General features: G+C 27.2%; 2 protein-coding genes across 4 annotated transcripts; one reads left to right on the top strand and one right to left on the bottom strand.

Moving 5' to 3' along the window:
- Positions 1–1,376: 1,376 nt before the first annotated feature.
- LOC100160443 (STAM-binding protein) lies at positions 1,377–15,118 on the bottom strand. Of its 3 annotated transcripts, XM_029487090.1 has the most exons (11): positions 14,515–15,117; positions 14,345–14,443; positions 13,601–13,769; positions 10,902–11,059; positions 10,675–10,773; positions 8,761–8,935; positions 8,505–8,642; positions 7,093–7,205; positions 6,929–7,034; positions 6,291–6,349; positions 1,377–1,599 (listed from the first exon to the last, which is right to left on the bottom strand). In XM_029487090.1, coding segments are annotated over exons 1-11 (1,233 nt in total). In that variant the 5' UTR covers positions 14,631–15,117; the 3' UTR covers positions 1,377–1,598. The 3 variants fall into 3 exon arrangements, with proteins under 3 accessions (XP_029342950.1, XP_001947218.2, XP_008187742.1); XM_001947183.5 differs by lacking the exon at positions 1,377–1,599 and having other exon boundaries at positions 5,634–6,349; XM_008189520.3 differs by lacking the exons at positions 1,377–1,599; positions 10,675–10,773 and having other exon boundaries at positions 5,634–6,349; positions 14,515–15,118.
- A 1,130-nt stretch (positions 15,119–16,248) lies between these two features.
- LOC100161796 (dolichyl-diphosphooligosaccharide--protein glycosyltransferase subunit 2) lies at positions 16,249–23,010 on the top strand. Its single transcript, XM_001951554.3, has 13 exons — positions 16,249–16,467; positions 16,547–16,740; positions 19,965–20,093; positions 20,157–20,320; positions 20,383–20,522; positions 20,599–20,777; positions 20,871–21,064; positions 21,245–21,460; positions 21,520–21,724; positions 21,787–21,978; positions 22,057–22,152; positions 22,216–22,291; positions 22,377–23,010. Exons 1-13 carry the CDS (start codon positions 16,458–16,460, stop codon positions 22,514–22,516), a joined length of 1,935 nt encoding a protein of 644 aa, XP_001951589.1. The 5' UTR covers positions 16,249–16,457; the 3' UTR covers positions 22,517–23,010.
- The last annotated feature ends 502 nt before the right edge of the window (positions 23,011–23,512 follow it).

The raw sequence follows: 23,512 nt of genomic DNA on the forward strand, positions 1-23,512 counted from the left end.
TCAGAATCTAAAATGATAATTAAAACCAATTTTCATCAAAATCGATTTATAATGAAATAATAACCGTATACATAGGTACATGAAATTGTCTTATCAAATATTAGCAAAATATTTCGATTCTTTTTGAACTATTGTTAGCTGTATACCTAAGCAATTGTTTTTTAATTGCTGTCAGTAAAAAAATTTTGGTAGGGCAATAAATTTGAAAATGTAATAGGGACAGTTCAAAAAGTTGTTAATAGTGAAATTAAAAAAAAGTTGAGCGTAAGTACTCAATAATTTTTTACGACTGTCTGAAGTTAGAATTTTGACGAAATTCATCAGTCTCGAAAATTTGCAATATACTTTTCAGTTAGAAATGAATAAAACATTTTCAAATATAAGTGATGAAAAGAAAATGACGAAAAATTGCAAATTATATTTTAGTTAATGATTGAAAAATTAAAACATAGTTTTTCATAAATAGTTGATATTGTAACCCAAATCTTTAAAATTATATTCACACAGTCATTTTTATAGACATTTTAAGTTCAAATTAGAATAAAATTAGATATGCACCTAAACGAAAAATAATATTTTTAGTTATTTTTTTGTAATTTAAAAATATTATTCGTGGGTAGGTACATAAAACTTTTAAAGTACAACAAATTAAATGTTTTTGACAAAGTAAATTTAACATACTGTTAGGATAAATTACTTTAATAGCAATATTATAAAATATACCTATAGTAATATAGGCAGACCGTCTTCGTTCAGTTTCGGTTTTGGTGTACAATGATTTAATATCATTGAATTAACATTTAACACATCCATTACAATAACCCATTTGATATCTAATGAACAGCAGAGCGGTACCCATTTGCTACCCTTTTTTACATTAGTACTTCATTAATTCTATAGTATATTGTGTACAATATATGTATGCTAAAACTGAATACCAACTACCCAATACCCACCCATCTACCCACCCAAAATTTTGGACGAGCGGCCGCTCCTCTAGGCCCCCTTCGCCACGCCACTGGTGATAGGTACAATTGAGTAATAAATACTTATAAAAAGATATTCAAAATATATGCATTTTGGTAACACATATAGGTTACCTATATGAATACTAGTATAATGAATTGTATTTAAAATCAATATATTAATTAATAATTAATTATTATTATTTGTTAATTATAACACTTCATATTATGTATGATAATTTAGTGAATTAACTCTTACAACTTTTCATATATTTTTTTGTGATAAGAAATTTAAAAATAACAATTTAGTTAATTTAGTTAATTATATTTAATAATATTAATAGTTGTATTTGATAAAAAGAAAGTATTTAAATACATGTAAACAAATAATTTAGAACATGGAAGTCATTATGCAATGAAAAATTTTGAATTTTATTCCATAAATCATAATATATTTTAAATTTTCTATGGCTTTGGTGACTGGTGTACTTAAGTGTTCGTTTTTCGGCCTCTTTAGGACATATAGCACTCCCAGTGGTGACGACTATCTGTAGTAAAATTTTCAATCAACTTTTCAAACAAGTGACGACACCTTATCAATACACTTTGATTCTGTGCACGATTTAAGATATATCTGGTACAGTTTTAATAAAAAAATAAAAAAAAAAAGTAAGTACAAATGTTAAAAAATATAATATAAGAAATAACAAAAGAATCAAAATTCAAATGTTTTTTACAAAATGTATAATTTTTATGTTGGAATTTTTAACCATTTTTATTAATTATATTTTACTTTATACCTACTTATTATTATTATTTCTTTATTGTTTCAAGTAAGTAGTTCAGTTGATCAAATATATACATTTATAATCTATTACATATATGAAAATAAAAACTATTTTATATAATTTATATTTTATTTAAAAAAAAAATTTCATAATAAATAATAAATAATATTATATTATTAGATTCAATATTATTAGTCAATAATTAACTTTAAAAAAATGGGGGGGGGGGAATGTCCACATCAAAAATATATCGGGGGAGGTGGGAAATGTCCATTTACTATAAAATACATAGGTACCCTTATAACACAGTTTTATTTATAGACATTTGAAGTTAAAATTTGGAAGAAATTAGGTATTTTAACGAAAAATAACAATTTAAAATAATTATTTTAGTATTTTTATTGTAATTTAAAATTTTATTTGTGGGTATATTTGAATTTTTTAAAGTGTATTACTATATTTTATTCACAACATTAAATTTTCGAATTAAACCTTAAAAGTTAAAATTTTAATTCAACCTACTGTATTACTCGTATTATAAATTGCAATGTATCATAAGTAAAATGAATCACTTTAACAGCAAATAGCAATAATATCATGAAATATATTTATGAATATAGGGTACCTACTTCCTAATTTACTGAACTGGGGCCATAGCTGCCGTGGTGTGGGCAAATAATGTTGAACGGGATGGAACTCCACAAGTGACATATAATACCTCCAACAATACTCCCTACCAAATTCCAGGTTGTCCAATAAAATTTCACCTCCGAGTAACCAATCGCAGAAATATCCCAACTCTAAAAATTCAACCAAAAATTATGAAAATTTGTACACGGTATGAGTTGTACCATACTTAAATACCATACAAATGTTGAGTCTCTACCGCGAAAATCCAAACAGTTATAAACTTATAAAGTAATACTCACATATGTAAATCAGTCATCAAATATCAATAATAGACAATAGTATGCACCGTCATTCAGAATAACTGCTGAACTGTTCTCAAACCAGCAATACTTTAGTATGCTGACAGACCATCTTTGCTCAGAATCGTTTTTCGAGTACAATGATTTTAAATCATTTATTTCAAATTTAACGCATCCATTACAGTGTCCATGTCAGCATGGTACCTATTCCTTACAAAATTTTCTCGAGATTCGCTGTTGCCAAACTAGTACAGCGTGAATAATTTGTTGGAGCCAGCGGGAGCAATGTAAACACATAACAGATTACACGTAACAATTAAACAAAATTTAAGATGGTAGGTAATATCTAATAAATTTTGTGACAAAACAAAGAAGCCAACAGGGTCGGCGCTAGAATTATTGACGACCTGGGCGAAACCATGTTTTGGCACCCTTAACGGCTTACCCCCCCCCCCCCCCCATTGTTTGAGTAGTAGTAAAATTAAGTTTTTTAATATGTTTAAATTAAATTAGTATGTATTTTATATTATGATTTTAAACTTAATTACCTGATCATACAATATAGTAATAAGGTTATTAACTTTTAAAATTTCCGCATTACGTAAAAAAATAAAACATAATAGTAATTTTAAATTTGATACTTATAACTATAATTAATATTAAAACTTTTCTAGCTTTTAATTCAGAAAACTGTTTGATTGCTTCTTCATAATTTACTTTTTGGACTATATCATTTTCAATTGAAAAAATTGCTAACGAAGAAAGTCTATTGTCTGTCATCAAGGAGCGCAAATAAGTTTTAATTAATTTAAGTTTAGAAAAACTTTGTTCATGGGACGCTACCATAACTAGGATCGTCAGCAATATTCTTAGAGATATCCATGTGTAAAGGAATACATCAACTAATTTCATATTGTGTATAAACTGGAGCGCTGATTTGGGTGATCCTTTGCCAATTGGTAAAAGTGAACTCAGATGTTTAAGTTCACTGTAAAGTTCAATGGAATTTATATCAGCAACATCTTCTTCCGAGAGTACTCCATGTAAATCTTTACAGCATGCCAAAAGATATTCAGAAGATAGTAATTGTTCCAAATTGCAAAAAAAAAACCCCATAATTGGCAATATATATAGGTGATCATTGATTAATGATGATATTAATTAACAAATATGTTGCCAAAAAAATATAATATGTACAGTCAACATTTCTACAGATGTTTGTCTGTATCGTTTTAAAATTCTAATTATGGATCTTAACACTTTTAGATTTACTATTACCAATTGATTAATATAATAACTAAATATAAATTCAACTAAAATATACTACACATAATTTACATAATAAGTAATTGATAAGTAAAATCTGGATGTATTAAAAATAATTTTAGACAAATTTTTATTTTTATTCTAGAATCAGTTACATATTTTATTATATATTATTCATACAAATATTTGCAGAACTTCCAGAAATTAAATAATAAGTACATCAATTGAGAAAATGCATTTACATATTATATACATACATATTTTTTTTTTGGTAAAAAAATATTTAATGTTATACAGGAATTAAATACAAATTAGTTAAATTGTAAAGATAACTAGAAATTTAAATGATTTTCTTGGTTTTAATATTTATATCACTTAGTACTTATTTCATATAATGTTGATAATAAACCAATAAAGTAAGTCTCTAAAGTACTAAATAAAAAGGAAATATATCTAACATTAAAAAATATAAATCAATAACAATCAACAACTACTAACAAATGTCCTATTTGTATTATTTAAATGTTAAAATAAATTATAAAATGAAAAGTATATTAAAAATCAACTGGTTTAGTATTTATATCCAACAACTATTCTGTTTAAATTATATACATATTTATTATTCATCCAACAAAATTATTTGTTTTATTGAGCTCAATTTCTATTTAGAGAATATGCAGTCCTAGATCCTAATCGATAAAATATTTAAAAAGGAAATAAGAAAATGTATATGAATAAAGATTCACATGAACACATAAATATAGAAAATAATTTATTAATTAACAGTTAGCATAATAATTAATAAGTAAAAATCAAAATAAATCATAACCAAATATTTATTTCAAATTAATAAACAAGATAAATTTCTTAGAATCAACAAATATCAAATTTTAAGAATTACTAGGTATAACAATCTGAATCTAAAATCTAAAATCTTACTGTTTGTTCTGATGACACAGAACTCAATCAAAGATATCTCAAAATGGACAAAATTTTGGAAATTTAAGATATATAGTGGTAAATTAAATATTTAGTTTAAAACCATGAATATACTAGTGTTCTTGGATCACACAAACATTCAAGTAAATACCAGGGTACGCACTTTACTTTGATTTTAGTCTGAAAACATCATGTTTTCCAGAAAAGATTAGTTAACAAAGAAAAAATGTGTAAGTTTTACTGGCTTGTTGGAAGTCACTCAAAACTAGACCTAACAAGTAAATATCTCCTACAGGTAGATAGATTAAAAAAGCAATTTGGACATCATGACTTTAATGTCTAAATCTGGCCTTGTATTAAATCTGTTGACTGTTGAGAGTCAATACTGAACTATGAGAAAATAAGTTTCTGTTTCCTTACTTAGTCTTCCAATGATGTAATCCATACACAACGTTTGTAGAAATTTAAAACAAAAGTTCGGATTTTGAAAACAATTAAATGAAACATTTATATACTACATAGGCACCGGTCAACCGAGTTTTAAGTTAGATGGGTTACAACTTTTGTTTAAAAAAATAAAATTCTTTTATGTGGGTATTGTTGTAATTACTATTTGTAAAGAGATAATTCAGACTTTTTCAAATAATATAAATATTTCATTAGGGAGGGGCCCCGTTATAATTATGGCTCTGGGTGTTTAGGGGTTTTTTCGGTTCATTATTAAGGTAGCGTCGGTTATTAGCTAGGCTGCCGCTGCAGATGAACTGTAGTCACGCCTATGATATACTAGTAATTAACTTATAAAGGTATGACCACTATGACGAATATATTAGGTATATGCATTGTTGAGCATTAAGAATTTTTATGAATTTTTTTTATCAATAACAGCACATATTAAATACCAGTATTTTATTCACAATATGTATAAGGGAAAAGATTTTAGTAGTAAGAGTTTAGTATGTCACAAATTTTAAACTGATTCAGCTAACACATTTTTTCTAGGCAGAAACTTAGTAAAAACTTGGTTGACTTTTTTGATTTATGAGGGTGTTAAAAAATATTGAAATGGTTTAAAAACTATAATTAGCATTGGATTTTTAGTAATCAGAAAAATAGAAAACAGTAATAAATGTTGAATATTTAGAATATACGAGGAAATAAAAAAAGAAAACAAAGGAAATTAGTGTAAAGTCAAGAGTTGATATATAGATGAACCTGAAGTCACAAAATAAATTTGGAGAAACAACCCATTTTTATTTTAACTCACGATAAAACTTTTTGACTATTTTTTTATTTTTTTGAGAATCTTGGGAAATTTGTCAGTAAAATGTAGTTTAGATAATGACTTTCATTTTTCACTGTTAATATTTAAACAAAAGTTTAAAATATTGTAATATATTTACTATCTAAAATCAACTACATTGACCAGCAGGTTGTCATCCAATACATAATGTTCAGCAATCTAAAATAAAATATAATACATATTTAAGTTTTTAACTTCATAGCAACAAAATTATGATTAAAAGTGGCCGAATGAAATTAAAACTGACAGTTCAAATAGTTTGATCGACCCGTTTAACCACCCCTTAAACGACTATGAAATAGACTTGACTAATTATATATAAATAATTTAATGACATTCCTGTGATAAATTAAATGAAAGTGGAAATAATTGGAAGTAGGTATACTCTATTATTTTACCCACCCACCCACCCTCCAAATTTTTAAGGGAATATAAATGAACTACCTGAAGCTCGTGTTTGGCGCCACTGATGATAAATCTTGGTCATTAATGTAATTAGTCCTCTATTTTGCTTCACAGTAATAAATTAGCATGTTTCAAGAACCATGGTATTATAATAAAAATAAAATATTTCTTTTTCTGCCCTAACTGAGAGTACATAAAAAAGAAAATCTGGGATTTTAATATTTTTATCAGTCAGTTGGTGATTAATGTTGTTAAATACAAAATATAAACCATACTAACAAGGTAATCATATAAGAAACACTTATTCAATAATAGTAATTGATTAATACATACGGCATAAATATCACCCTCTGTGTTATGTGTGTGGAAACCACTGAAAAATTTGCAATCAGCTATAACTTGTAAGCCATGATAAGGCGTCAAAAAGAAGAAATTTGATCTGGAAATAATTTAGTTAAAATCAAAATATTTATCAAAACACAATGAAATAATATTACTCATTATATTTAGGTGCACAAACAATTGCAATAGCTTCTGGCATCATTAATTGATATGAATAATGCGTATGTAAGTCTACACTTGACATAAATGAGGTTTGTGATGGATGAGTCTGTCAAACATAAATAATAATTACTTAAAAATTTAATTAACAAAGAATTTTTAAGATAGAAATAATGCTCAACACTTAAAAATAGATAAGACCTCGAAAGTTGATGACTTAAGAAATGTTAAATAATGATATAAACATTTTTAAGGGGGGCGGAGTGGCCGAGCAGATTTAGGCGTCGGTTGCAATGCGCACCGTTGCCGGTTCGAACCTCTGTCACTTCTCTCTGGGCAGACATCTGTCTGGAGAGAGACTAGAGAGGGACATGGCAGATACCTATGGGTGCCCAAAATCAAAAATTCTGCCAAAACAAACACGTATAAATAAACCTACAGTACCTTCCCCCACAGTACCATAGGCTAATGACTTTAGTAGCTGAAGCCTTATGATAAAGATTACTGTCTCACTGAGAAAAACTCAAAATTATAAAATCGCTTAAATAAAAATACTGTGACTATATATTTTAACATTTTTTAATTTGTACAAGAACAATATATTTACACTAAGAAAAGTTGATAATTTAAAATACCCAAAATACTTTGAAAATTATTTTTTAAAGTCTATAAAATGCTAATATCAAGTAATATGGAATAATCGGTGAAAATGTCAACTCTCTACAGTTGTTAATTTTTGAGTAACAACAGAAACTAGTAGTTTAAAAATTTCCGTTAATCCCATTATTTTGAAAAGTATTAGAATTTTTTTACTTTAGACCCCCTAAAAGCCAGGCACGGATTCAGAAGAAATATCTGAGGGAGGGGGGCAACAATTTTTTTACATCACAAATACAATTATAATAAAATATATTATACTTTATTATATTATATATACTTAAAAATGTTGTCATAATAATAAGTATAGGTATCTAATCAATGTGATGAATAAATTATTGATTATTTAATATATAAGGCGACAATGTGAAAAGAAGTTTAGATTTTGTTAATTTGTTATTTAATATATAATATTTATATTTCTGGGGGGTGGGGGCTGGGTCCCTAGGCCCCCTGGTTTCGTCCCTGTTGAAAGCACTAACTGTATCCAATTTTCTACCAGAAACAACACTCAAATCAAAGTATTATTCTCTTACAAAAAGTGTCTCCAGACACAAAAATAATTTTTAAAAAAAACACATCCATAGATCTGCTCAGAATCTAAAATGTAAAATTTGCTTAACATTTAGATTTGTATATTATTAAATATAGAGCTAGAAAATCATCATCTAAGATTATAAAAAAAAGCCATTAATTTCGGGCCTTAATTATACTATTAATTAGATAATTTGTATTTTCCAATCAATCTTACATGTATCCATCCTAAGGTGATGAGATCTTGTTTATCTTGATATTCAAAGATATCTTCTTCATTCATTGTAGTACATGAATCTGATGTACCACTTTGTTTTGGAATCATCAAATGGGTCACGATTAAACAGTTAGAACTCTAATAATTATTATAATGAAAATGTTTGTTAAATGTGTACTATACAACTCAACAAAAAATACAAACAAACTAAAATTAATCTACAATACTATTCAAGAAAAATTAAAAATTAAATTACCAATTTTCCTGCTAATATACCACAAGTCTCCAAGTTATTGGATGTATTACGTTGTGCTTGTTCAAGGAATCTTCTAGTTAAATTACCCGGGACTATTATTTGGCGAAGATTATATGGATTCGAAGTGTTCTTGTTCAACATTGGTTTGGTACTTCTATCAACAATAGGCTTATGTCTAAAAAAATAGTTTATTTCAAACACAACTTTTAATATTAAATATAGTAAGTAAAATGTTTTATTTAAAACGTATTAGTAAATATTAAATATCAGTTAGTAATTTACTTAACCAGAATATTCTAAGACCTATTGATTTATTATTAAATAGTTGTATAAAAATTTTAAAAGAAAGATGGAATAAATTATAATTTTACTATTGTACTAATAAAATATCAATATTTATAAATTTAAATAAAATTCTATTTAATAATAAATAAATAGCAATACACTTTCATCATATTTAAAGCAAAAAGGTAAAAAGTGGTTTTATTAAAATATAATTTTTATTGTTATTTTATAAAAATTATCTTAAAATGGGTTTACTTGAATACAAATGATATATAGTATAGTAAATATATAGTATTATAAATTATAAGATTTGAGAACTAGAAATGTTTCTATCACTACCGAATCTATAATCACACATTTATTTATTGTCACTTTCACGACGATTGACTTGCTGTCCGCACGTACTCATATTGTAAATATTTATTATTTAAATAGAAATACATGAGTAGATTATCATGTGTTATAAAACCATGTTAAGACTTAGTGCACACACGGCTTGCTATTAATTGAATGTAAATGTGGGTTCCAACATTAGTTGCAGCAACTACTCGTGAATTATATACAATATTTAATTATATGTGATTTTTGCTGTTATCATGAAATGCTGGAAAAAAGATCCCATGCCCCCCACACCCAAATTCCCAAAAAAAAAAACGAACAGGTGAATTACCGACTGTACAATTGAAATTAAAACAATATATTCAGTAGCGTACGCTGGATTTTAGTTCGGTTAGGGTTTTACCCGAGTAAATAATTTACATTATTTTTTGCTAAACAGTTTTTATATAATTGGTTATAACAAATAAGAGTTAATCTACATTTAGAACACGTTTAAACTGGTCATCTATAGAGTCTCTTTGTGTCGTAATAAATGTGGTAATAATCAATGGACGATGATATACCATACAACGATTATGGTAGACGTTTAGCAATGTTCTAAATCAGCCAATAAAAAACTGAAACTATGATTATCGACGTCTTTGTCATATAAAACAATTTATTTTATATCTATTAAAAATTACCAATAATTGATCTACTCTGTGTATTATGAAATGGTGGTAAATAAGATTTTTTGTAAAAGGAAGACATTTTAAGGGTGGGGGAGTCAGAACCCTAGAACCCTACCACTGTGTACGGCCACTGAATATATTACATTATATTATATTTTTGTGTAGTACGCAAGTAAATAGTACATACTTGGTTTTTCAATAAGCACTCTCAAGTTCTCTATTTAAAATTCTAATTATTTAGTCTGATAGATGCTCTAAAATAAATATTTTTTTACAAGAACATAATATATTTTTACAATAAATTGTATCAATTAATAAGATTATTGGGTAATGTGGCCACGTGGGTTATATATTTATACATGGTACTGATTTTGAAGCATTTGAATGTATTTCAATATTACAGGTACTCATCATTAAATATTATAAAAAAAAAATCAAAACCTACAACCGCCATTGATGGATTCAACTAAAATAAACATAAACTAATTTTAATATTGAATATATTGTTTATATATTTGTCTAAGTATGATGTATCCTACATATTTATTAAAATAATATGATATCGAAATGCATTTCTCAACCTTAAATAATCAGTGTCAAATTAAAAATAACTATTTACTGATTGAATTGTATTTTTGAATTTGAATATGTAGGCATATTTGAAGGTAAATTATTGTCACTCAATTCTGTAAAATTGATTAAATTGTGATCTGGTTGTCTGGAAATAATTTTAAATAAATACATTTTTATGAATTGCTTGATTTATTAGGCCTAATTTAATTATATAATAATAGTTTATATTTTTGAAATGTTATTTATATGTATTTTGTTCAAATTAAAACTTACCTTAATTCAAATGATGTAGGATTATTTAATTCAGGTACGGTGGCATTATCTAAAATTGAGTTTAAATGTTCTTGAGTGACATTTTTACTAGATGGTGTATTATTCTTTTCTATATTTAATACTTTTTGTTCATGTTTTTCTTTAAATTCTCCTAATGCCTAATAATATAAAGATTGTTAGATATATTATGTAAAAATAATAATAAAATTATTTTATTAATAAATAATATTAACTATGCGGTTAATATTAAATGTATGAAAATATGAAATATAAATTTCTGAGAAAATTATATCTAAGGTAGGTAAAAAAAAAATTACAAACAGGGAACAATTTACAGACATGTTATATCTCGTTTATTTTATTTAAAGGCTAAGTTATTTAGATATTATTTTTAATTAAAAAAAATTATTAGAGCTATATTTGTTTACTTGATTTCTCATGTAGAGATTTTCTTATTTTGTTGTTATTCAAAAACGAACTAACTAACTCTGTAGATACATGAAAATTTAATGTTTTAAACATGGAACAAGATTTTCATTTTCTATAAAGCATAACATTTTGAAAATATTTTGACTCGTTTTGAGTTGTCCATAAACAATCATTTATCAAAACAATCATTTTCAGTTTTCAACTTTTTAATTTTTTTTTCTATAAATGTCATAACAATTTTATTTGTAGGGTAAAAATTCATGAAAATTTAATACAAGGCTCCTGATGGCTGATATACACATTGTTATTAAAGTCATTATAAAATATTGAAAATATATAGGCCTAATTTTTTTTTATAAGCACTTTAAGTTTGAATTTTGACAACATTTAATAATTATTTTGTAGTTAAACAATTTGTATTTATTAAATATTTAAATATTAACTTGTAACAGAAAAGAATCAGTTTGTTCAATCCGTCAGATAAATTATGATGAATATTTCTTATAAATATCTATTATGTTACTAAATTTAATTTATCAAGTTTGATTTTTTCCTTTTATTTTAATACGAATGTTATAATGAATTTCCATTTTGGCTAACTTATTCTTTAAATAATTTGTAAGTACTAATTTAGGGAATGGATTACATTGGATTGAATCAAGTCTCATTTGATATGTTAGTGGTTACCTAAATACACATTTAAACTTTATTGAATCATTTTAATGTTTAACCTACCCAGTGGCGTACGCAGGATTATTCAATAGGGGGGAGGAGACTGGCTTGAAAATGAATTACAATTTTATTTTTATTTTGAAAATGTTTGTATAACATTACCTTCTTAAATTTTCTAGTCGAAAAAATGCTCTTATAATAAACTTTGATGGAGGCTTTTGGAAGAAAATTGGATCTAGTTCATACTTTTAGAAGGTAGAAATTGAAAATTCTGAGTATTTTTTAAAATAATCAGGAAAAAAAAAATAAATGAAAATTTGTTAAAGTTGTTTGGTCTCTTCACTTGAATTGTATTTGATTGATTTTCTAAAAATGTCAATAAATAATTATTTGTTTGGTCAAAAGGCTTAAAAGTTTTTTTTTTTTTTTTTATTGATTCTTTGATCCTTAAGCCCGGCATCTATGGCCATTGGCTGTTTTTAGGGTTGTATTGTGATGGTTGTAGGGTTTGGAACGTTAAGTTTTTACACGTGAGTGTTTGTGTTGGGCAGAAATTAAGTGGGCACTCGTAGGTATCTGCCATGCACAGGTGGGGGATAGCGGCCTTTCTCTCTGGACACCGTGACTACCCAAAGAAAAATTCCGCCCATAGCCAAGATCAAACCAACGTCAGTATGCTTAAAAATTTAATACAAAGTTTATCATAAGTTTTTATTATAGCTATTTTAAATTATTAATAATACATATAGGCCAGATTATTATTTATAAGCATTTAAAGTTCAAATTTTTACAAGACCACAGTTAATTTGTAGTTCAATATGTATAAAATATTAAATTTATATAGCTAAGGCTTGGAAATTTAATACAAGGTCCTCCATACAAGTAATTCATACTTTTACCAAAAAATTACTGAATAATTTAGGAAATTTGGTATACAAATATGAAATCATTCTGGTGAGACGTATATGTTAGCTTAGTTAGCCGCCGCCCCCTGTGTACGCCACTGAACCTACCTATTAAGTGCAATTACGAACATTTTTATTCAATCAAATTTGATCGAACAGTTATGGCGCTAAAATCATTGGCGCAATTTGGGGAGTGCTTGGAGGTGCTTAGCCCCCCCAAATTTTTAATAGCTATATATTGAATTTTTATTGGTTATAACTTATCATATTATGTCATAGGCATTAGGATAAATTTGTGTCTAAGACTTTTCACTTTCATAATAATATCTATCTAATATGATATTATTGATTATTTATTGTTTATATTATGATTGATAAATTACTATGTATTAATAACACAAGAAGATTAGATAGTTGAGAACAATTACGCAGAAACATCTATCGAATATTTGAGTATCCCATAACGGCTTATCAATTTATCTCACAAATCTGGTAAATACAAAAACCGTCCACTGGTAACTTTGGTCAACTTAAAACTAGCACCCCCATAAATTTAACCCAAATTGCGCCTATGGCTAAAATCAAAATTGACTCAAAGAGACTAAATTAGATGTTGCTGTTAAAAACCTGTAGTTGTACTGAATGTGAAAATGAGTGTTCAATAAAGATATATGATCTTAAAATTATATTTACTTTTTGTTCTTGAAACAACTCATATTCTGTACTATATTTTTCTAATAATTTAGCTTTTATATTTTCTGTTTTTGGAAGGACATCGCGAAGTGCCCGATAATTTAAATTACGTTCTTCAATTGATACATTTTTGTAATCTGGATGTTCATTAATTGTTTCCAAAAATAATCTAAAATAAAAATTAAAATGAATATTAAATAATTAAATTTATGCAATTTTGGGTAAGCATATGATAAAAAAAAACATTTATCCAGTTTCGCATTCCTTAAAAACAGCCAAACTCATTATTCCTTTAATTTTTTCAAATGAAGTTTATGGTATGTATAAATAAACAAAAACAGTTGTCAACCAAACTAAAGCTGGTAAATCTATCATATTAAGAGGAAGTTGTACCGCTATAATATTTCATCTTTAAATGAGTTATGAATAAGTAAAATATTAATATCAAAACTAACAGCCCACTATTGAACAAAAATTTGCTATGTTGTATGTGTGTAAGACGGAGAGAACATAGCTGGTAAAATGTCCTCTGAGACTGTGCAAGTAGTTATAAATTTAATTCAGTAAACATCTAAATTTGTATTGGTACAGCATTTTAGTTTTTTTTTTATTAATACATGGAAATATGAAATGAAAAGTTAGGAATATTACCCAATATTTACTTTATTTTAAAAGCTTAATAGCATTTATTTAATATTAGAATATAGTAATAAAGTAGTAATTAGTTAAATATTAAAACCTTACGTCATAAATCTCATGTAAAGAATATACGCTTGTTCCAAATTGTTTTCTTTAGTATACACATCAGCCATACTGATCATCTCTCGCCCAGATCGGTAATATCTACAAAAAAGTAAAATTATAGTATTTTATACCGTTTAAGCCTGTATGTACTTTATAGAGCAAAATCATACTTTCTAGCTGGTATACTTGTGTTCAACTCGATTTTTGAACTTAACATCAACAATTGTTGAATCCTTTTTTCTGGTTTTTCTTTAAAATTGTCTAAACTAGTTTTATTATGACTCATGTTTGATTTATAAATTGTAATCAAAAACAATTTTTTTTTGAAATGTTAACTATCTTAAAAGACAACAAATTGTAAAAATAACGCAAATGACTGTGAATAATTTGAGATTCGAGTGCATAGTAAGAATAACCATAGACATATTATATAAACAATATAATACACATATAACAAATTATATATGTTTATGAGAATAACATATTTTTTTTTTTGCTTTTAATCTATGAGAGGAACGTTAGTACGTTACCTTGTGAGTTGTGATAATACTTGATAAGGTAAATAATTATAAATTTATGAGTAATTAATCATTGAGTAAATAATAAATAATCAAAATATGACATAGACAATAAGTAACCGATTTCGAGATTTATGGCTTATGACGTAAAACCTTGTTAATCCTTAATTTTAATTAACTTATGTCATTAGTTGACTGTAAAATATGTCGTACGAAAATAAACGAACTACATAGTACGAATGTTCAATACATAAACAAGAATACTGTATTGTAATCGTACTATCGTACCTACACGGCACCTTAGCAACATAATCAATAAGAATCGCTACCAATTCTCCCAATTTTTTTTCTCTCCAATCATATTCATTCCGAAAAATACATTTTCTTCCAAAAACTATTAGTCCAAATTAGAAAATGTCAAATAAATAATTCTCCCAATTAGTTTATTCCGAAAAGTATTATCCCAATACACATTGTTCCAAAGAAAGTGATAACTGATAACATATTCTGTGATAGCTAATAATGATAACATAGTCGGCCATTTTGCAGCCATGTATTTTTCGGAATAAACGACATTGGAGTACTTGAGTTGGGGGCAGTTGTCCAAAAAATGATAAGGTAGCTTATACCACGATACCATACCAGAACATACCAGCATATTACAGTGACACCAATTTAAAAAAAACATCATACAGTAAAGCCATGCTAGCGGCACTCGTCGCTCCGCTCCTCGGCGCCGTCGCTCCGCTCCGCAAATCGAAAATATCCCCCGACTTGCTGTGCAACACCATGACAAGTTGTTCACAGGGTAACCACAGGTTAACCACTGTAGTATAACCACTCTTATCGGTCCTTATCATTTTTCGGACAAGTGCTTATCACTCAGCGCTCATATGGTTCAAATTAAAACTAATAAAAATTGTTATGTTATACCTATATACATTAAAAATATATACAGCGTGTTCCAAATTTCGTGTGACAAAAGACCGAAATTTGGAAGACCCTGTATAATGATCATATTATATTATAAATTATAAAATAGTCCACTAGAAGCGCTAGTGCCCGGGGTCCGATTTAAATCCAAAGCCGTCTTATCATAGCTCGTTGGGCAACCATACCACAGAATAGATGAAATTTCATCTATTCTGTGACCATACTATCTTAAATCGTGGGAAACATTCACGGACTACTGAAGACCGTGTATTAATAGATCTTAATTCGTGGTGTATACCTAATATTCCGTGACGGTGAAGAAGACTGCGGGGAAGCGCTCGTTAATATTTCTTCATCTGTGGTATCAACCGAACTCTGATAAAGGCGTATGACCTGGTCCATGGTCGTATAAATGACACGTCTTTGCTGTACATATATATAAAACGACGTGTTGTAAACAGTAAACATAACCTAACGATTATTTCTGATAACACATAATTGATTGAGTATACAAAAATTAAAAATATTCAGCCGGCTACGTCAGACTTCATAATAATTCATTTTTATTAAATTTTTCTCAGTTTTATTCTCGGTGATGGTTTAGTATAGTTAACAAATTGTTTAACACATTTATCTAAAGTGTGTGGTTTAGAGCGCTCATCATGAAAGTTGGTAAGAGATCACCACTGTCTGAATATTGTTCTATAATGTAAATTATTTTGATGCAATTTTACATTGTTCACTGTTTTAGTATATTTGTTCTTCGTGGTCACCAGTTGTCTTTGCCTTACGTCAAGTTTATCTGTCGATACATACTTGACATCTAGGGACAAAGACCAACTAAAGAGTGTGCTGCTTTCGGGCTTAGAATCAGAAAATTTGTCTGATGTCTTCTATGCTGTGTCAGGATTGCAACAGCTTGATCAACAAATACCTGGTGTTCAAGTGAGTGTCCACTAGAGATAATTTAATTTGGTCAAAATAAACTACATTAACAGCTATATATTATATTCAGATTTTCTTTTTTATTTCATTGCTTAAAAAATTGTTTAGGCTGCCATTTAATTACTTTATGATTTGCTTATTTTTAGTGTTCATTTATTAGTCTGATATAGATCAAATTATGTCAACTATACAATTGTAGTAACATGTAAAAAGTAAAATTAATTTTAGGTAGGTGCCTCTTACATTCTAATCAGAATACCTGATTAAAAAAATAATTTTTATATAAAAGTTATCTTTTTTAAGTGCCAGTTGCACCGTCTACGGTTAAACTTCGATTAAGCTTAATTAGCTGTTAACAGATATTTAACCGGGCAAATTCAGCCGATTAAACTCCAGTTAACTTTAATCAGAGATGGTGCAACTAGCCCTTATAAATAAAAAATATATTTACTTAAAATGAAATAATATTATTTTTGTAGTTCTTATAATATTATAATTGTTTAAGTTATAAAATAAAATAAAATAAAATTGTATTAAAACTAAAAACAGTTTTTCGTATAGGTACCTATAATTTTGGTTTTCTTAATACTGAGAAAAGAAGATTCTATTCTAAATAATCACGTAATATATTATCATTTATGTATTGACTCAGCCATCTCTCAATATCCTGGTTTAAAAATATAAAATCATTTATATACCTAATTATTGTTTATTACCGGTTTCTTCAGTTGAGAACATATTAAGACATATTAAGTACGTAAGGACTTTAAAATTTTTATAAGTATTTTGAAAAGTTGATTAGCCATTATACAATATTCCATTCAACATAAGAAATAACCTCTGCATCTGACTTGTGCGCAAGGGCGTGGGTTTACAACATGGCAGACCTACAGATGGCTTACTCAACTCAACTGAGCCAATTGGGAGACAAATGGTACAGCCACCTGACAAAAACTGATTGCTGCCAAGGTTACTTCTTATGTAAAATATCTAGTGCATAAATTGAGTAACTCACAAGTCACAATACTACACCACAAGCAACACTAAACCAAATTCACCGTTGTTTAGTTGTTAACCATAATAGAATTGGTTTTATAACATTATTACTCGGATATATAAAGATAACATTTGATCACTAGAAGATGTGAAGCTAAAATGTATAAAGTGGTTTAAAATAATAAATAATATGACTATCATAATGATATAGATATCCTAGGTATATGCCTATGGTAGAATACAGAATCACATACTATACTCATATTTGTACTTAGGTGGGATAAGTGTGAGGCAAAATATTGAGTCCATCGAGTATTAGGATTTTTAACGTTTGATTACAGCTACTGTACAGATGAACAATTCAAATAATTATATTCTCTACTATGTTTGTATTAATTTCTCATTATCATATAAAAATAATATATGGCCAAACACTCATGACCATCCCATATTTTGAGTGGCCCATCAAAATGTTCTCGGTAGCTTGCTGGCCCAATTCTACCCTGACTAGTACACTAAATGGTAGTAGACCATATAGCCATACTCATTACTAAATACCTACGTAGTTCTTTGTTTTAAATTATATTCTATAAAATGTATGGTGTGTATATTTTATAAATGTTTACATAAATCTGTAATTTAATATTCTGATTTTAAAATATTTATTTGAATTAATTATCTATGGTTAATGTTTTTGTTTGTATTATGCCACATGTTTCCAAGTCAAATTAAAATAATAGTTAAATTTTTTCAACTTAAACCCAAATTTTTTTGGTACAATTAATTATATGTTACCTACATGTATTATGTTTGCGTTATAGCTAAATATTTTAGGCTATTATTTAATGTGCTATTCAGTATTAATTTAATAGAGTATTACATTAATAAATGTTTACTTTGGGTGTTTTAAAATTGTTAAACTCGGTATTTTTTTGTATTATTTACAGACTAAAAAATATAAAATTTAATTGGATTATTATTTACATTCAATATTATTTTAGTTATTCTATATATTATATTTCTAATTTAAAAACTACACAATTTTGACCCGCTACGAGTTTTTAATTTTTTATGAGGCCTTTGAATAAAAATGTTTGGAGAACCCAGATCATTATGATTGATATAATGTGTATAATCGCTTTAAAAAAACTGAAGTACAATAATTGTTTAATTCCCACGATCCTGTAAAAGAGTGAAACCGTCAGTGAACTTTATGTTCTCATTAGGGGTGTATAATAATAATTTTACTAATTTAAATTACCAACTAATTACCAATAGAAGTATACATTTATACAATTAATTATAATTAATTAAACACTCATCCACTTCATTGCCTGGGAAGATTTGTCTTCCTTTTAATTTTATTTCAAATCGATACCCCTCTATAGTATAGAGTATATTGGTTAATCAATATTATCAGTTACTCGATACCTCAGACTGATATATTGGTTTATGTTGGATACTATCTCGATACATCTAATACAATCTGTAGTTTTAACACAATTGACCATCGACCACTAGAAGTGACTAGTGCAGCCCTAGCCTCTCCCCCCCTAAAAAAAAAAAAATGAAAAGACATGTTAATTTATATAAAATACACAGGATTATATAGGATTAGCATTTCTACTTATTAGTATTGTAATTATTAGTTATTAATTTATTATTAATGATAATTTATACAATTAGTCCTAAATATTAGATTCTGAGCAGAGCGATTTATTTTTATTTTTTATTTTTATATCCTGTATACAAAATTTCTTCCAGAAGGAGTGTTTCGATTTCAACATATAGTACTTTATCTTTTAGCAAATTGGATCAAGATGGTTCTTTAGAGAGGTCATTTTTCGATTTTCTCAATAGTTATTTAATGCCACGGGAAAAACCACCGGAATATTACAAAAAAACGCTAAAATTGGGATTTTAATTTCTAACGCTTTGCTTATCACCATAGAAACGAATAAAAAATATAATATTTTAACATTAATTCAACTTACATGATAAAATAAATAATAACAAAATATAAAATATTCAGACTGACAAACTGTCTCCGCTCAGAATTGTTTTTCTTATACAATGATATTATATCATTGAATTCAAGTCTAATACAACCATTATACAATAACCCACTTGTAATCTACTATACAGCAGAGCGACATCCAATTACCTGCTTTTTTTTTTATTTAATATTAATTAATACTTACTCAATTATTAAATTTATGTTTCGATAGGCCATCTGTAATAAATTAGTGAAATTAGTTGGGAAATCAAAATCATTAGATGCTGTATATTTTTCAACAAGTGCATGGAATGCAATTGCCACATGTTCAGGAAAATTAGTTGTTGATGAATCAGTCCAAGTAATAAAATTTGTTTTATTTAAGTAACTTGTTTACTGTTATTATAAATTATCATATTTTCAGGATGTTTACACTATGTTAGAGAAGAAAGATATTAGAGATGTTCACATGTCTGATTTATACTTTGGAGTCAGTATTTTGAGTAACCTTAATCTTAAACCCAAGGATATTACTAAACTTATAAATATCATAAAAAGGAAAATGAAGCCTGATGATACTATTACTGAGTATGTCCTAGAAAAATTATTAACAATCAAAATATCACCAAATAAAATAATTTCTATTACAGTTTTGGATATTCAATACACTTATTGGCAAGTCTTGGTCCAGAAGGACGTTTCGCTTTCAATCGTCTGTCTGATGCCATTATGCAAGTTGATCAGGTTGATCGTAAATTTTTACAATTCGAAGGAGGCTTGTCTGTCACTGGTAAAATTATATACGAAATTGCATTTTAAATAGTGTGCTTATAATATTATAGTATATTATACTATTTAAATTTTAGCCCTTGTGCTGACTGGAGTATACAAATTTTGTGATGCTGTGCAATGTAATACTTCATTCCCAATTCAAAATGATCAAGCTCTGATGTTTAGTAATTACTTTTTGTCTCGTAAATCTGTACAAACACCTAAGGGAGCATATTTCTTGCTTAGTGCTCTTAAAACATTATCCAATAACAAAGTATGTTGATTACTGACTTTTATTAATTTATGCAATAAATAATATAGTAACTTTTGTTTTATAATTATTGTAATATCTATAAAATATTTACAGTACCATTTGCCAATTGCTGCTACATTAGTGAAACCAATGGGTGATCTAGATGATACACAAAAAATACTTTCTGTTCGTTTCACCAATTTGCTTGGAGAACCATTGCCAACATCTCTTTCGGTTGGTGTTGAATCAGCAATGTTAAATAACAAAGTTGTAATGTCTAAAAATAAGTTCAGATCAACTACTGACAAGTAAGAGTTTATGTCTATATTTGCAGCGATGTATACAAAAGTTTGAGGGGGTTCATCCCCCCCCCCTTCCCCCTCCAAAAATTTTTTTTGTGTCCTTGCTTGTATATTTGTATAGTAAATTATTACTAGTATAACTAAAAATATTATTTTTTACTAACCAATTTTGTATTTTGTTTTAAGGACTGTATATGAATTAGATTTTAATGAACCAGATTTGTCTATTGGAATCTATAGTATAGTGATTAGTGCTACACCATTAGAAAAAGTTAAAATTCCACTTTTGGGCAATACAGCGATTCCACTTGAGGTGAAAGTATCAGCTTCTTCAGTGAACATTGTTGATTTTAAAGTTGGGACTACTGATAATGATCAACAAACAGGCCCATCACTTCAAACGTATGAATAATCTAATATTCTATTCAGCCAATTATTTGTTTAACATTATATAATTTTAGTTTGAAATATGGTGAAAAGTTGTCAACTCAATTGAAAGCTGACCACATGCAAAGAATTATAGTACGCTTTGCTATTAAAGATTATCAAGTTAAGAAACATGTACTAGTACACCAAGCATTTGTTAGGTTTACAAATATTAAGACTGGATCTCAAAGTGTATTTGTCGCTGAATTGGACTCTCAAAATAGTTATAAATTAGATATGGTATGTTGTATAATTTTATTTAATAAACTGTGCTAAATTTATATATATATTTTTTTTTTTAGGACTTAGGCGTTAAATCAGTATCATTCAAACATGCGTCTGGTTTATATTCCATAGATTTAATTATTGGTGACTCTCTGTTAAAGAATCCTATTGTTTGGCATTTTAGTGACATCAAATTGAAATTTTCTGAAGTTGAATCAGATGCATCTGAACCTTTTGCAGATTTTTATAAGCCAAAAAAATTAATATCTGTAAGTAAAACATTTTGTACTTAAAGCATATATATTATAATTTAAGAATGTCTAACACTATGTATATATATGTTATAGCATACTTTTAGAGAACCTGAACCTAGACCGCCTCATATTGTATCTCTCCTTTTTACTGTTTTATCTCTTGCGCCGTTGTTGGTTCTTTTTGTTCTGGTTAGTATCAATTACAGTTATACTTTTTATCGACTACTTGTTATTAAAATTTAACTTTTCCAGTGGGCTCGCTTGGGAGTTAATATAAAAAACTTTCCATTCAATTTGAGTGCCATAGGATTTCATTCAGCATTAGCTAGTAAGTGGCTTAAATCTCCTTAATTAGTTATTATTTATAGTTTATACTAACTAAATGTTAATTATTCTACATTATTATTTTCCAGGCATATTTATACTATTTGGTATGTTTTGGGTATACCTAGATATGTTCATAACATTGAAATATTTATTTTTATTGGGAATTTCAACATTCTTGTTTGGTAACCGATTACTGTCATACATTGCAAGAAGAAGAAACAAGTAACTTAGGATTGTTATATGTATATTCTATGATAATTCTATTGAGTGGGTTATCGATGATAAAGTCAAAACGATAAAATATTCATTCCGTTGTGTATAAGCAAATGTCAGTTTCAATTTCTTTTTTCACTTTTTCTAGGATTGAATCTATCTTCTAAATTGTAATGTTAAATCTCAATGAGATGTTCATATAATTAATAATGTATTAAAATATGTATGAATATTAGAATATGAAAACATGAATTACACACTTATACACATACATAAATTGTGTATATATATACACACACACTCGTATATATGTATTTACCTACTTAATTTTAAAGTTTACAAATAATATTTTCTGAACAAAGCATTTTTATATAAACATACTTAATTTTATTTGTCAATATATTGGGTTGAAGAATTTAAATGAAGCTAATTTAAATGTATTGTTTTTATTTTTATTTTAAGTATTATTTGTTCTTTGGAAATTATGTAGTAAAATTTAAAACAATATTTTGTTGTCTTTTTTTATTGAGTAGTTTTGACAGTATTGTTAAAAGAATGAACAAACTAACTAATTATAATATCAGCATGGATTGTCTCCATCTTACAAACAGTAACATCTATGTTCAGCAGTTCCAATTTTGTGTAGTAAGCTTTAATATTGGAAGGAATTGACCTATTATCAAACTTAAAAGTTAAAAAATTATTTTTTTTCTCAAGGTTTTTTTATGATATTTTAATTTTTAGGAGTCTTGAGATTTTGAAATTTTAATATTTTACATACCTACCTTTAATATATTCAAATATTGTATACCACCAATGAAAAAACACATGATAATATTTAAATTTTCAACATTTAAGTTTGATAATATGTAAATTCACGGTTACCAAATAAAATTGGAACTGTTACAAACATTTTTTATATTGATCGCTTGTATTATGGATATAAAACATGTGAGTGCTACGTCCTCTAAAACATAGGAACCTTGTGTTAAGTTGTCAAGATTTTTTA

The sequence above is a fragment of the Acyrthosiphon pisum genome, chromosome A1 (genome assembly GCF_005508785.2).
Source record: "Acyrthosiphon pisum isolate AL4f chromosome A1, pea_aphid_22Mar2018_4r6ur, whole genome shotgun sequence".
In the NCBI taxonomy this organism is placed as follows: domain Eukaryota; kingdom Metazoa; phylum Arthropoda; class Insecta; order Hemiptera; family Aphididae; genus Acyrthosiphon; species Acyrthosiphon pisum.

Bases quoted from the DNA above. Each gene is read 5' to 3' on its own strand.
- LOC100160443 (XM_029487090.1), bottom strand. From the start codon at position 14,630: ATGAGTCATAATAAAACTAGTTTAGACAATTTTAAAGAAAAACCAGAA. The intron at 11,060-13,600 runs GTAAATATAATT...TTATATTATTAG, and splicing joins AGTTGTTTCAAGAACAAAAA to GCATTAGGAGAATTTAAAGA. The intron at 7,035-7,092 runs GTAATATTATTT...AATTATTTCCAG, and splicing joins TGTGCACCTAAATATAATGA to ATCAAATTTCTTCTTTTTGA.
- LOC100161796 (XM_001951554.3), top strand. The intron at 21,725-21,786 runs GTATGTTGTATA...TTTTTTTTTTAG, and splicing joins ATAGTTATAAATTAGATATG to GACTTAGGCGTTAAATCAGT. The intron at 22,153-22,215 runs GTTAGTATCAAT...TAACTTTTCCAG, and splicing joins TGTTGGTTCTTTTTGTTCTG to TGGGCTCGCTTGGGAGTTAA.